Source organism: Sceloporus occidentalis, unplaced genomic scaffold (genome assembly GCF_023333645.1).
Source record: "Sceloporus occidentalis isolate IW3139 unplaced genomic scaffold, rSceOcc1.0.p SCAF_384, whole genome shotgun sequence".
In the NCBI taxonomy this organism is placed as follows: Eukaryota; Metazoa; Chordata; class Lepidosauria; order Squamata; family Phrynosomatidae; genus Sceloporus; species Sceloporus occidentalis.
Window position 1 is genome coordinate 284,664 of NW_028317364.1, and position 13,150 is coordinate 297,813.

The 13,150-nt window shown below is 49.3% G+C and overlaps 1 protein-coding gene across 4 annotated transcripts; it reads right to left on the reverse strand.

Annotated features, from left to right (window-relative positions):
• Positions 1-9,832: 9,832 nt before the first annotated feature.
• LOC149273340 (tubulin beta-4B chain-like) lies at positions 9,833-12,573 on the reverse strand. 4 transcript variants are annotated; one of them, XM_089506441.1, is made up of 4 exons: positions 12,517-12,573; positions 11,387-11,495; positions 11,193-11,303; positions 9,833-10,893 (listed from the first exon to the last, which is right to left on the reverse strand). In XM_089506441.1, the coding sequence occupies exons 1-4, from the start codon at positions 12,571-12,573 to the stop codon at positions 9,833-9,835; spliced, it is 1,338 nt and encodes a 445-aa protein (XP_089362567.1). The 4 variants fall into 4 exon arrangements, with proteins under 4 accessions (XP_089362567.1, XP_089362570.1, XP_089362569.1 ...); XM_089506444.1 differs by lacking the exon at positions 11,387-11,495 and having other exon boundaries at positions 12,540-12,573; XM_089506443.1 differs by lacking the exon at positions 11,193-11,303.
• Positions 12,574-13,150: the final 577 nt, after the last annotated feature.

Sequence of the window (13,150 nt, forward strand, 5' to 3'; positions counted from 1 at the left end):
AGTAAATCAGGATCAGTCTGGCTTTCCAGGAGCGCAGACCCGAAATGGAAGAGGACTAAAGGTGATCTGCGCAGGGCTTATCCGAAGTGGGTGTGGCATAAGTACAAGTGGGTGTGGTCATTATTAAGCCACCCCCCACCTTTTGCCCACCATCATGTAAAAAAGAGCAAACTGGGCAGACCAATCAGAAAATATTATATATACCGTATTTTTCGCTCCATAAGACGCAGTTTTTTTCCTCCCAAAGTAGGATGAAAAATCAGCCGCGTCTTATGGAGCGAAGATGCAGGCAGGGAGGGAGGGAGGGGGGGGGGGGCAACGATATACCGTATTTATCGGCGTATAACACGCACTTTTTTAACTAAAATCCGGAGCTTAAACCCTACCTGCGTGTTATACGCCGATAAATCCGGGGTCGCAACTGAGGCAGGCGGCGGCGGCCGCCAGCAGAGGAGTCCTGGATTTCTGCCAGTCAGGGGGGCCCAAGGGGTGCCGAGCGGTTGCTGAAGACAACCGCTCGGCAACTCTCGGGCCCCCCTGCCTGACACATATACAGGAATCCTTTGCTGGCGGCGGCCGCCACCGCCGCCTGCCTCAGCGCTTCAACTCCTGTGTTGGAAGTGTTTGTCTCGGGTGCCGGCGCTTTACGCTGGGCGCCGGCATATGACGTCAGACGCCGGCGCTCAGCAGTGAAGCGCCGGCACCCGAGACAAACGCCTCACGCTTCCAACACAGGAGTTTAAGGTAAGTGACCGGGGCGGGGGGGGGGGGGAGATCCTGAGAAGGGGGGGTTAGGGAGTTAGAGGGGAGATCCTGAGAAGGGGGGGTTAGGGAGTTAGAGGGGAGATCCTGAGAAGGGGGGGTTAGGGAGTTAGAGGGGAGATACTGAGAAGGGGGATTAGGGAGGGAGGTCTTACTGTGTGTGTCTTACTGTGTGTGTGTGTGTCTTACTGTGTGTGTCTTACTGTGTCTGTGTGTGTGTGTGTGTGTGTGTGTGTGTCTCACTGTGTCTGTGTGTGTCTTACTGTGTCTGTGTGTGTCTTACTGTGTTCATAGCTTATTCAGTTATTGTAATAAATATTTTAGCCCATTTTTTAGCTCAAAATATTTTTTCCTTTTTTTTCTCCTCTAAAATCTAGGTGCGTCTTATCAGCAGGTGCGTCTTATAGAGCGAAAAATACGGTATATATTTATCATTACAATTCTAAACTTAATTCACAGTATGGGGGTAGCCTTGTATGAAGCCCCCCCTATGAATTACAATACGCAGAGCTTCGTACGATATATTATATATACATTGTGCTGGGAAACCGGAGCCCGGCACTAAAAGCAAGGTTACGCATTTGTGGCCCTGATGCATGCAGCTTCCATTGACCCCGACTTTCACAGAGAGGTGGAGAGCCGCGACCCAGGACCTTTGGCTCCACTTTAGGATGGAATTAGCAGATTTCAATAAAGATCTTAAAATTCAGAGTCTCACTTTGAGGGCGAGAATGAGCGAGAACTCACATTCCATTTTAATTAGAGCAGGGATCGGAGGTCACTCGGGTGCCACAGACTCTGGCGGTATCGTGGTGTACGCTGTATTTATAATGTGGGTTTTTTTTAACTGCGCCGACACGCAGGTTGCCGGGTTCAGGCGCTGCCGCCGGTGCCAGCGATATTGGGAATATCCCATTTTCTGTCTTCGCTTCTTTTTAACTGGATCCAGACTTTGTACTTTTTCTAGAAATCAACTAGAACGCTTAAGAGCAAAGTTCTAGCTCATCGGGCGCTACCTCGGGTGCTCTCAACTTAACTATTTCAACAGCCGCTATTTACATACGCGATCGTCAAAATGCCTGCCGGGGCTACAATGTGATTGGAAGTTACCAGAAAACCGCTGCCGGGTGCCATAAAAATAAAAAAAAGGTTTTGTACCGCGTTAGCCGCTGAGAAAACAGGAGAAAAGTATAGTTAAAATGATTCCGTTTATTGGCTGAGAGTTTAATTGCGAGCTTTCAAGACCAAGTTGTCCGGTCCCTTCCTCCGGCATTAATAATCTCTGAGGAAGAAACCGGACCGAAAGCTCGCAATTAAACTCTCAGCCAATAAACGGAATCATTTTAACTATACTTTTCTCCGGATCCCATAAAGGGCTGGATCTTGTAGAAAGCACAGGGGATTATTTAATCTAAAAGAAGATACACGTCCTATTACTGTTATTTTCTCAGGTGGTAGATAAGTGGAACAGCCTCCCAGCAGAGGTGGTAGAGGGTAATACAGTGAGGGGATTAAACATGCACGGGATAGACATACGGCTCCTGAATCTAAGACGAGACCAACGACTGATTACGGTTTGAGTCTTTACAGCAGGAGAGACGGGAGACTAGACGGGCCGACGGGGGCCGATCTGCCGGCAGGTTCTGGGTTTCTATCTTAATAAATAGACAGGGTGTAATAATCACTTTGACTTTAGATTTGTGCTTAACAGTAGTAGTATGGCGGTGGTCCGCCAACCCATTACAAGCCGCCCAGCCCTGCTGAGTCTGTGGGTTGGAGGCATTTGCCGACAGGTGCCAACATCTGATTCATCTCATCAGATTACAGGTAGCCTTTACAGCCCGACACCTAGCGCTGGCTCATAAAGCCCACGGTCCGATGCCCAGCTCCTGCTGGTAACAGAGTGGGGTCGATAACAGACTCCGGAGTTACGGCTGCCAGAGCCGCCCCGTCCTGCCCAACGCCCCGATATTCTCCGTAACGGGCGTAAAAGCGCGTAGGAGCCTCACCGTAATAAAATATTCCGTCTGCAATAAAATGTTATTCTCTTTACCAATAAGCAGCGGATTGATTAATCATTTATGGGTTAAGATGGAAAGCATTGGAGTGTAACGGGGTCACGGGCAGCAGACTTCGCAGGGACTCTTTAAGGAATTTGATGACTGTTAGGGGGCCCGGGTCGGCCTCTGCTGTAAACAGGCCGGTGCCGTGGCGGTGTGTGCGGTGCATCATTAACAGACGCTTGGCACGGGTCAGACAGTCTGTCGGCGACACGTGTTACGTAGTAATGTGCGAGGCCATTAGCAGCGCTCCGCCGGCTCGTTAACACGTGACTAGGCGGAAAACTTCTCAACTTGCTCTCTGGACTACCGCACACGGTCTGGACTACCGCACACGGTCGATATAATCTTCATTTTATTGGTTATTTCGGTAACAATGGCTGTGGATACAGACAGCTCCGCACGCGCACAGAAAATGAGCCGCCGGTGACTACCTGTCCTGTTCATCTATTCTCTCCCACAGAAAAAATGGGAGAGGTGCCTGAAAAACAGCGTCTCGTATCCCACTTTCACCCTCATCTCCTAGGGCTACGCAAACACGACACGCGTCCAGGGACGGGCAGACGTCATGCCTGCCGGGGGATAGAACCCGAAAGCCGGTTCCTGCAGCCCACGTGGCAGCAGCTCTCAGAGAAGATACAGCCGGCTCAGAAATAAATGCTAAACCACATGAAAAGCCGTTACTCCCCGGGAACAATCGAGGGGACATGGAGCAGAAAAGGAACATTAATGTTTCGCAAATGGTTTCCCAGAATGCACTGGGCATCTTCGCCAATCGATGCTCGTTTCTAAATCTGCAAAATAACAGGTGCAGGACTCAGGAACAAGCCCAAGACCAAGGGCAAGTAGGCACAGGGGTGTCTGTTATTCTGCGAAACAGGTAGTTGTTCTAGGAATTCACAAGATTAACTGAACTAAGGAAAAATAACTCCCGAATGAGGTGTATATATAACTTTCCGTATCTCGGAGATACCACGTTATGTGTCTTCCAAAGTCCGCGGACTCTTGTGAAATGGACCACGCGAGGTCTTATTAGTCCAGTGAGGGTCAGATATCAGCCATTAACCCGATACTGAAACTGATCTCTTCTACACGAATTACTGCCTGTACAGGTGTTACATGTTCTCAAGCTTAAAATACCTTTTAATATGAAAAGCAAAGCGTCTCGCTCCATTGCTAACCAATAAATGACTTCCAATGACGCTTCTGTAACAAAGAGGACTCTTGGGGGAGCCACGAGGTCTCTCTGCTCCCTCTGAATAAACAGAATAAAGGCAATTTCAGCAGCTGTGATAAATCTTTACTCTGCAGGGGAGAGTTTAGCTCAACACACAAAACTCCATTGGTTGTTCATTAGCTCCACCCCTGAGGAACCTTTAGTTCTCATGTCAGTTTGGTATAAAGTATGGCAAATATTGAGTAAAAAAAAAAAAAAAGGTGAATTGATGGAACAGCCGGTCAAAATAGGTAAGGAATTTTGAAATGATGGGAATAAAGATTGAAATAGATAGTGATCACTTTCTTTTGCTCTCTCCAGTGAGTTCAGAGGTCACCGATTAAAATACAATGTTTACTGGCACATAGGAAAAGTAGACATTTTATGTGACGGTGGCCCTGTTTAGGGTGACCACATCGGCCATGTTTTCCAGGACGGACTAATAATAGGGAACCAATTAGTCAGTTATACATTCCCCGTACTGCAGCGCAGCACTTTATCTGGGCGGATCAGTAATATGTAAAAATGATGCGTGTCCTGGAAAACCTGGCCGATGTGGTCACCCTAGCCCCGTGTCACGTGAAAATAAAAGATTTCTCGTCACTACATCACCTGCTAGTGTTAATTGCTATTGTCTGATATCGCAGACCCAATCATAAATGTGCTTGGCACCCCATATGTCTGGCGTCAGTGTACAATTTGCTACCGATAATACAGTTCCTGTTTACAGCAGGAAAACATTGGCCCTCCATAAATATTTGTAATTGCAGCCGATCATAAATGCGGTTAACGTGCAGATTAACATCAGCGAATAGGGACGGTAACTGGGAAAGAGAATTGTACGCGTTAAATGTCTAAGCTGGATACAGGGATCACTTTTAAAACATCATGTGGCCAGAGCGGTCCAGAGCGGCCCTTACTAATCAGAATCCGCGGCCTAGGGCCTGGAGTCATCTGCCAGTCACCAGCGGCAGAGATTATTTAACCTAAATTTCTTACCTCCCAGCTGGTATTTAAACCTCTTCTCAAAACACCCCTCCCCTGCCAGTGGGGCAGAATAATAAAGCGTCAGCCCTTGTGAGCGAGCAGTATCTCAGCACTGCTGGGTTATCAGAGAGACAGAGTGTAACCTGTAAATACCTGCGATTTACACGCCTTACATGTCATCCAGCCGTGTGCAATCCGCTGCTCTGCTGACAAGCGCGTTTCTGAGAAGATAAAAGATTGGAGAGGTACAAGTTACTAGCAGATAAGATTAAATCAGAAACTACGGGCATAAACCTAATGACCCGGCATCTCAGCCGGGACTCTGCCGGGGCCCCCGGGACAATGCCAGCTGGGGGCCCGCGGGATGATATGACCGCTTGATATTATTAAACGCCTGCAGAGGCCCTATTCCCCCACTGCTAAGGGTCTGCGGGTTACCCTATCCAGAAATCCAATAACCCGAAAAGAAAAATCCAGAATGTAATTGCCCCTGGGCAGATACAACGTATCAGCGTTACACACGCCGGCTGAGAGTTATTATTAGACAGGCCGCGTCTTTATGGAACTATAAATAACTGCTTCCAATGGCTGGTTCTCGTCCGGCAGACCCGGTAGTGAGCGAGGCCCATAGGCTGTCCCGTGACTACATCGCCTATGTGACAGGAAGGACCGCCGGACCGGCGCCTTCGGGTGCCGCGCTCGCGCTGCGCCACGCGGGGGACGAGCTGACGCAGAAGTTCCCCATCTTTTTTAAGCGCTGGCCGAGGGTTTTCAGCGGGGTGGCCGAGGACGAGGTCTGTGATTTCCTCATCAATCTCATTGACGAAAACTTTAAGGAGCAGAGGCAGAGGAGACGGCCCGGATACCCCCCGGATCTACCGTGGAGCTCCGTATTATCCATCTACGTCCTCGCCGGGCAGATGGCCGTCTACTGTCAGGAAAACGGCATGGAAAGAGCTATCGGACCCCTAACCGAAAGAGTGGGTCAATACGTGGAGGAGAACGTGTGCCCTGACGTTAGAGAGAAAGGCGGGTGGGTATGTACCAAAAACTCACTTTAAGGGAACATTTTACATTAAAATTATTGCGCAATATGCATAAAGCTTTACACACAGAGCGATCAGAAGGAACTTTAAGAAGTCTTTTCTTTCATTTCTTGTAATCGTTCCGGGTTACACTGTAACTACCGAAAGCTCTTAGAAACGCAGACCGCGCGGCTGTGAAAGGGAGAGAGCGTTCTCTAGCGACATGTAACGGGTAGTGCAGGGTAACAGCGACGACTAACAGCCGACAGATCGGCCCCATCCGTCTACTCTACCGTCTACTCCTGCTGTAGCGACTCAAACCTTAATCAGTCGTTGGTCTCATCTTAGATTCAGGAGCCGTATGTCTATCCCATGCATGTTTAATACCCTCACTGTATTACCCTCTACCACCTCTGCTGGGAGGCTGTTCTATTTATCTAGGCAATGTTCCATTTTGCCAATTATTAAAAAAAACTTGGGTTATGACTCTTGCCCAGGTTCATCCTCAACCATTCATCCTGAGATTGGGCCATCTTCAGAGTCCCTGATACCAGATGACCAGCTACAGAGTCCATATTTTATCTTCATAACATTTCAGGGGGTTTTAGGTTTTGACGAACGATCCCAGGCGATCAGAGATTAAATATCTATAAAGGGAGGTAATCTATAGAGACTAAAGAAGTCAATAACACGTTATATTTGCTAAAGTCGCCTGTGTCTTTTCTCAAGGATGGGTTCACCAAGCGCTTTAGAAGACAAGAAAATCTGGAAGTGAAAGCACTGAAGACCTGCTTTGCGGTTCTCCTCCTGAGTTCAGGACTCCTGCTCACGGTCTACTTATGGAGAAGAAAGAACACCTGACCTCCGGCCGCAACCAATCCCCCAAAACACCTCCAGTCTCAACCAATCCCACCCGAAACACCTCCGGACCTCAACCAATCCCACCCAAAACACCTCCGGACCTCAACCAATCCCACCCAAAACACCTCCGGACCTCAACCAATCCCACCCAAAACACCTCCGGACCTCAACCAATCCCACCCAAAACACCTCCGGACCTCAACCAATCCCACCCAAAACACCTCCGGACCTCAACCAATCCCACCCAAAACACCTCCGGACCTCAACCAATCCCACCCAAAACACCTCCGGACCTCAACCAATCCCACCCAAAACACCTCCGGACCTCAACCAATCCCACCCAAAACACCTCCGGACCTCAACCAATCCCACCCAAAACACCTCCGGACCTCAACCAATCCCACCCGAAACACCTCCGGACCTCAACCAATCCCACCCAAAACACCTCCGGACCTCAACCAATCCCGCCCGAAACACCTCCGGACCTCAACCAATCCCACCCGAAACACCTCCGGACCTCAACCAATCCCGCCCGAAACACCTCCGGACCTCAACCAATCCCACCCAAAACACCTCCGGACCTCAACCAATCCCGCCCGAAACACCTCCGGACCTCAACCAATCCCACCCAAAACACCTCCGGACCTCAACCAATCCCACCCAAAACACCTCCGGACCTCAACCAATCCCACCCGAAACACCTCCGGACCTCAACCAATCCCACCCAAAACACCTCCGGACCTCAACCAATCCCACCCGAAACACCTCCGGACCTCAACAGATCCAGTATCAACCATCTGAATAGCAGGGATTAGCGAAATGCGTTGGGTTTGTTTCATGTGATTCTCCTCTACAACAGCCGCTAAAATAAATAGCACATTCCTTACAAAATCACCATTTCTTATAGTTTTCAATTGATATTTCAGTGTGAGATGCGGATTGGCTACGGGAGTTAAACTCGGGCCAAGAGGGAGAGGGAGAGGGAGAGAACCAGCGGGGCCGAGGTGCCCCAAAATAACCAAATTCACCTAGAATCTGGGCACTTGAGGATTTAGCCAAAATAACACAAAAATTAACGCTTGTGAAGACTCAAAGTAGCCCAATAAATACAACGGAATCAGATACATTTACTAGGAAATAAAAATGTGATAAACAGCTAATGGTGTCAGCTATAATCCCCAAATCTTACTTTTTTTTTTTACACTAAATGACCCCATGTAACAACATCTACAGATTAAAATAATCAATAGAAAACACAAATGGAATCTTTACACATAGAAACACGCAGATACTTGTAACGAGCATCGCATCCTCAGGTCTTCCCCCCCAAACATCCGGAGAACGCCGGTTTCACGGGATATTTAATGCCACAAATTCAGCGAGAGAGGCAGACGCTGGGCCAGTGACGGCCAGCAGGGGGGGCTGCCGGCTCACACATGGAGGATGTGATACTTTTCTATACACGAGCCATTTCTATCCTTTTCACTGCACCGGAAGCCCTTTAATTTTGGGGGGTGCGGTTAGAGGGGGGCGAGGTTATCACGTGACTGATCACGACTAAGAGTAACAGGTTTTAATTTATAAAGCCGTTTCTATACACATTATCGGTGCTTTTAGGGCTGTAGAACCCTGCGATCCCCTCATACCCAGCAAACATTCTCACCTCCTAGAAATTGGGGACAGATGGATTTGGGGCCCAAAGAGGGACTGGTCAGACTAAAACATGGGCACTCAGTAGGTATAGCGCTGTGGTGCCTTGTCGCAGACCTGCACCCGGCGCACACAATGCAGGTGGAACCGAATGCTTCAGAAGAACATCACAAACACGGCCCCCCTAAACATTTAGTGCAAAACAACTCGGGATCCCGGCTCAGGAACACGCAATCGCTCGCTCCCAGGGCCCGTCCCCGACCAGGAAGACATTTTCCTGCCAATTGTCTGACGCGGTGCCGGCTTCCAGATGAATCATTTCCTGGGTGGGCCTTTAATTACACGGATATCCCGTCCCACTACACAGGGTCCTTATAACAAAAACTATAAACTCTAAAGATCACACGCTGCCCCAGAAACCGTTAGCTTACAATTCTGCACACATTCTCTGGTTTTCAGGGTCCCATCCCACTTACTGCTGTAAGTAATTTTAATGTAAAAGCCCCCCCCCCCCCCCCCATCATCATGTTGAGACATCCTTCGCATCAGAGACAAAACACCTGATAGCAGCTTGAGAGACAAGAAAGTAAATGAATAACGCGAGAACCGGCACTGCCAAGGGGCGCGTCTCCTGGGAAGCTCTGTCAGAGCGTTCGCTGTATTCTACAGGTTATCCCGCCGGGTATCCTATTCAAGGATCAGTGAAGAAAGGCATTATGAGCTTTATTCTTAAAAATAAGCTACCGGGGCACAAACGCCAGGCTCCCTTCTGGCAGTGCCCCACGATTGCGGCCGTTGGTGGGACATACCCCCCACCCCCCGTAGTCTTACCACTCCAGGGAGGGCTTTATAAGGCATGCTATGTGTATTGAGAAAAGGGGGGGGGGGGGGGGTACACAGGTACAACCAATTGGTTCTGATCAGATCCAAAATGATACGGGCACATGTACACAACTCCATAGGTTGCAGGATTCTTGCTGCAGATACACAGGCCCCGTTCTGACATTGTCAGGAGACACTGGATGTATTGTGTGACAGGTAATTAAAACTGGCTCAGGCTTCTGCCGCTTCAGGAAAGGCATTTCACAATCACACAAAGACAATCAACTATGAAAAATGCTTTTAATGGTGATGTAAGGACTGTACAGCTTGTAACATGACAGGAGAAACAGTGAAACAAGGAGACAAATAAAGAGACATGAACATCAGTAACAGGCTTTAGTTAACAGAATGAAGACTTTGAACATAATTTACAGAACTGTTACACAGCCTTATGCTCCCTCTTCCTCAGCTTCCTCCTCAAACTCTCCCTCCTCCTCGGCCGTAGCATCCTGGTACTGCTGGTACTCTGACACCAGGTCGTTCATGTTGCTCTCAGCTTCAGTGAACTCCATCTCATCCATGCCCTCTCCGGTGTACCAGTGCAAGAAGGCCTTCCTACGGAACATGGCTGTGAACTGCTCGGAGATGCGCTTGAACAGCTCCTGGATGGCCGTGCTGTTACCGATGAAGGTAGCGGACATCTTCAGGCCGCGGGGTGGAATGTCACACACAGCGGTCTTAACGTTGTTGGGAATCCATTCGACGAAATAGCTGCTGTTCTTGTTCTGAACATTGAGCATCTGTTCATCCACTTCCTTCATAGACATGCGGCCTCGGAAGACGGCAGCCACGGTGAGATAGCGGCCGTGACGAGGATCACAGGCAGCCATCATGTTCTTTGCATCGAACATCTGCTGAGTTAGCTCTGGCACGGTTAAGGCACGGTATTGCTGGCTGCCACGGCTAGTAAGTGGGGCAAAGCCAGGCATGAAGAAGTGCAGACGAGGGAAGGGCACCATGTTAACAGCCAGCTTCCTCAGATCAGCATTAAGCTGGCCAGGGAAACGCAGGCAGGTGGTTACTCCACTCATGGTGGCCGACACCAGATGGTTCAGGTCACCATAGGTGGGGGTGGTCAGTTTCAGGGTTCTGAAGCAGATGTCATAAAGGGCTTCGTTATCTATGCAGTAGGTTTCATCTGTGTTCTCTACAAGCTGGTGCACAGAGAGGGTGGCATTGTAAGGTTCTACTACAGTGTCAGATACTTTTGGGGAGGGCACAACGCTGAAAGTGTTCATGATTCTGTCTGGGTATTCTTCTCTGATCTTGCTAATAAGGAGGGTTCCCATACCAGAGCCAGTGCCACCTCCAAGAGAGTGGGTGAGCTGGAAGCCCTGGAGACAGTCACAGCTTTCTGCTTCCTTCCTCACAACATCCAACACAGCGTCAACCAGCTCTGCTCCTTCTGTGTAGTGACCCTTGGCCCAGTTGTTCCCAGCACCGCTCTGACCTAGAAACACAGAAATCACATCAGTAATGCCCGTATTAGAGATCCAGCTATAACACCATGAGCATGCCAAGCAACGGGCTTATGGCAGGAATTTCAGCTTTAAGGCTCAGGGCCTCATTTCTAAACATCAGATGTTCTATGAGCTGCTCTGGTCAGATATACGCCCCCAATATTATACATCTGCTTGCATTGTAATCATGCAAGTATGAGAACATTAGTTCTTGTCAATACGTTTTAGATTCAGATTTTATCCATAACATTTAATGTTACAATCCAGTATATAAATATCCTGTACTTACCAAAAACAAAGTTATCTGGCCTGAAGATCTGGCCAAAGGGCCCAGACCTTACAGAGTCCATAGTTCCAGGCTCAAGATCCACAAGCACAGCACGGGGAACATACTTGCCACCTGAAATGACAGTTAACAGGGTTACTTTCAAGGACCTTTTCAGCTTAAGCAGCCACCCAAGAGTCTCCAGATCCAGTCCATACCTGTAGCTTCGTTATAATAAACATTGATTCTTTCCAGTTGCAGGTCACTGTCTCCATGGTATGTGCCAGTTGGGTCAATTCCATGCTCATCACTGATTACTTCCCAGAACTAAAAGAAAATGGCAATCGGTAATGTTTCGAAACATCACAATATTAAAATTAAGCCCACTAACATGCATAGGATCACAATAGCCAGTTAGATCTAGGCAGTTAAAGCCTGGGGGCTGAAGGAGATACTGCAGCTTGACATGCAACACCGAGCCACTGCCCACAGCTGCAGTGAGAGCCGCAGGGATATTCTAGTTGTAGGACCATTTATTGATTTGCTTAATTACCTGACACACTGATTGATCTACATACACTCCAGAGCAAATCCCACAGCAGATAGTAACTGGAGGACATCTTTGCTTAAGGGGGTGCAGCTAATGCAGGCTTTGAGACTCAAGCAGCAGCCATTGACAGGGATGTAACCGAGTGGGGCATTTAGAATAATGGCTTTGTATATTAAAATGGGGTAAATAAGATTTCCTGCTATTTCTATACAAAATCACTGGGGGCATTAATGCTGTAGAACCGTGCGATATCCTCATATCCAGCAGACATTCTGAGATCATAGAAAAGGGGGCATCAGGGGAGGAAAGAGGGGCATGGAGAACGGACAGACTGATCAGAGACACCCGGAGGTACAGCCCGATGACAGGTGCACCTCGCGTACTATGCACGGCCTGGACGATGCCATGGCACAGCGTTGGCCTCATGACTCAGGGCACCCTCCAGCAGGCACATGCCGGGCACCAGGCCATAAATCCCCCTATGAGCTTCCGGCACGCGCCCTGCCGAGAACATTCGAATTTGAATTGGAAGGGAACCTGACTAACGTGACGCAGCAGGTTCTTTAGTGCCACGCCCACTACACCAACCGTCTCCCTTCAGGCCACACCCCTGCAGGGGAAAGCACGAGACCGGCGCGAAAAGCCGTTACACCCGGCTTTTAACTCCTGCGCTGCCGGTGATCCCACCTCACAAAGCATTGAAGGGTCATTGTACCCCATCCCCCCAACAGAAGAAAAATTCCCAGGGAAGAGGCAATGAAGAGCACAACCACCCCCGTAGAGCCCCAGCCAGCTCACCTTAGCTCCGATCTGGTTGCCGCATTGGCCAGCTTGCAGGTGCACGATTTCCCTCATGTTGCCGGGGTGTAGGTTTGTTGGATATCTGCTCTAAATCTCAATCCCCGAAGGCTTCCGAGAGCAACTGACTCCAACCGTCTCGCAGTGCTCCTTTTATTGGCGGCTGAGGTCCACTGACGAGAGCGGCACCACAAAATACTCAGGCAGCTATTGGACCGACCGCGATGGGCGGAGACCTACTTCCCCTGCCCGATTGGTTGCTTGTCTGTTCTTCAAAGCGTCGCTAATCTCCCCTAGGCGTGGATTGGCTGGTAACCAGGCGCCGCCAGCTGTCATAGTCTCCTTACTCCCGCCGCAGTCCACCGCTGATTGGCGGTATTCAAATGATTGACTAGCTTACTGACTGGCTGGTCGGTCAGACAGTGGGCGGTTTCGAAATCGCGTCCTAGTAACCACTGCAATGCGCTTGGGGCGCCAAGAATGAAGTTTATCTCGTGCTATTCAGAGCCGCGCTTACGCTCTTCTCTATCTCCTGTATCGTAGCTCTAGACCTCCCATACGCTGTCTACGGTTGCCAGGGGCCCTTGGTTACTGGTTCCCCTGGCTTCTCGCGCCTCATGCCTCCCTGCTTGTG

Bases quoted from the DNA above. Each gene is read 5' to 3' on its own strand.
- LOC149273340 (XM_089506441.1), bottom strand. From the start codon at position 12,573: ATGAGGGAAATCGTGCACCTGCAAGCTGGCCAATGCGGCAACCAGATC. The intron at 11,496-12,516 runs GTGAGCTGGCTG...ATTTTCTTTTAG, and splicing joins GCAACCAGATCGGAGCTAAG to TTCTGGGAAGTAATCAGTGA. The intron at 11,304-11,386 runs GTATGGACTGGA...CTGTCATTTCAG, and splicing joins TTATTATAACGAAGCTACAG to GTGGCAAGTATGTTCCCCGT.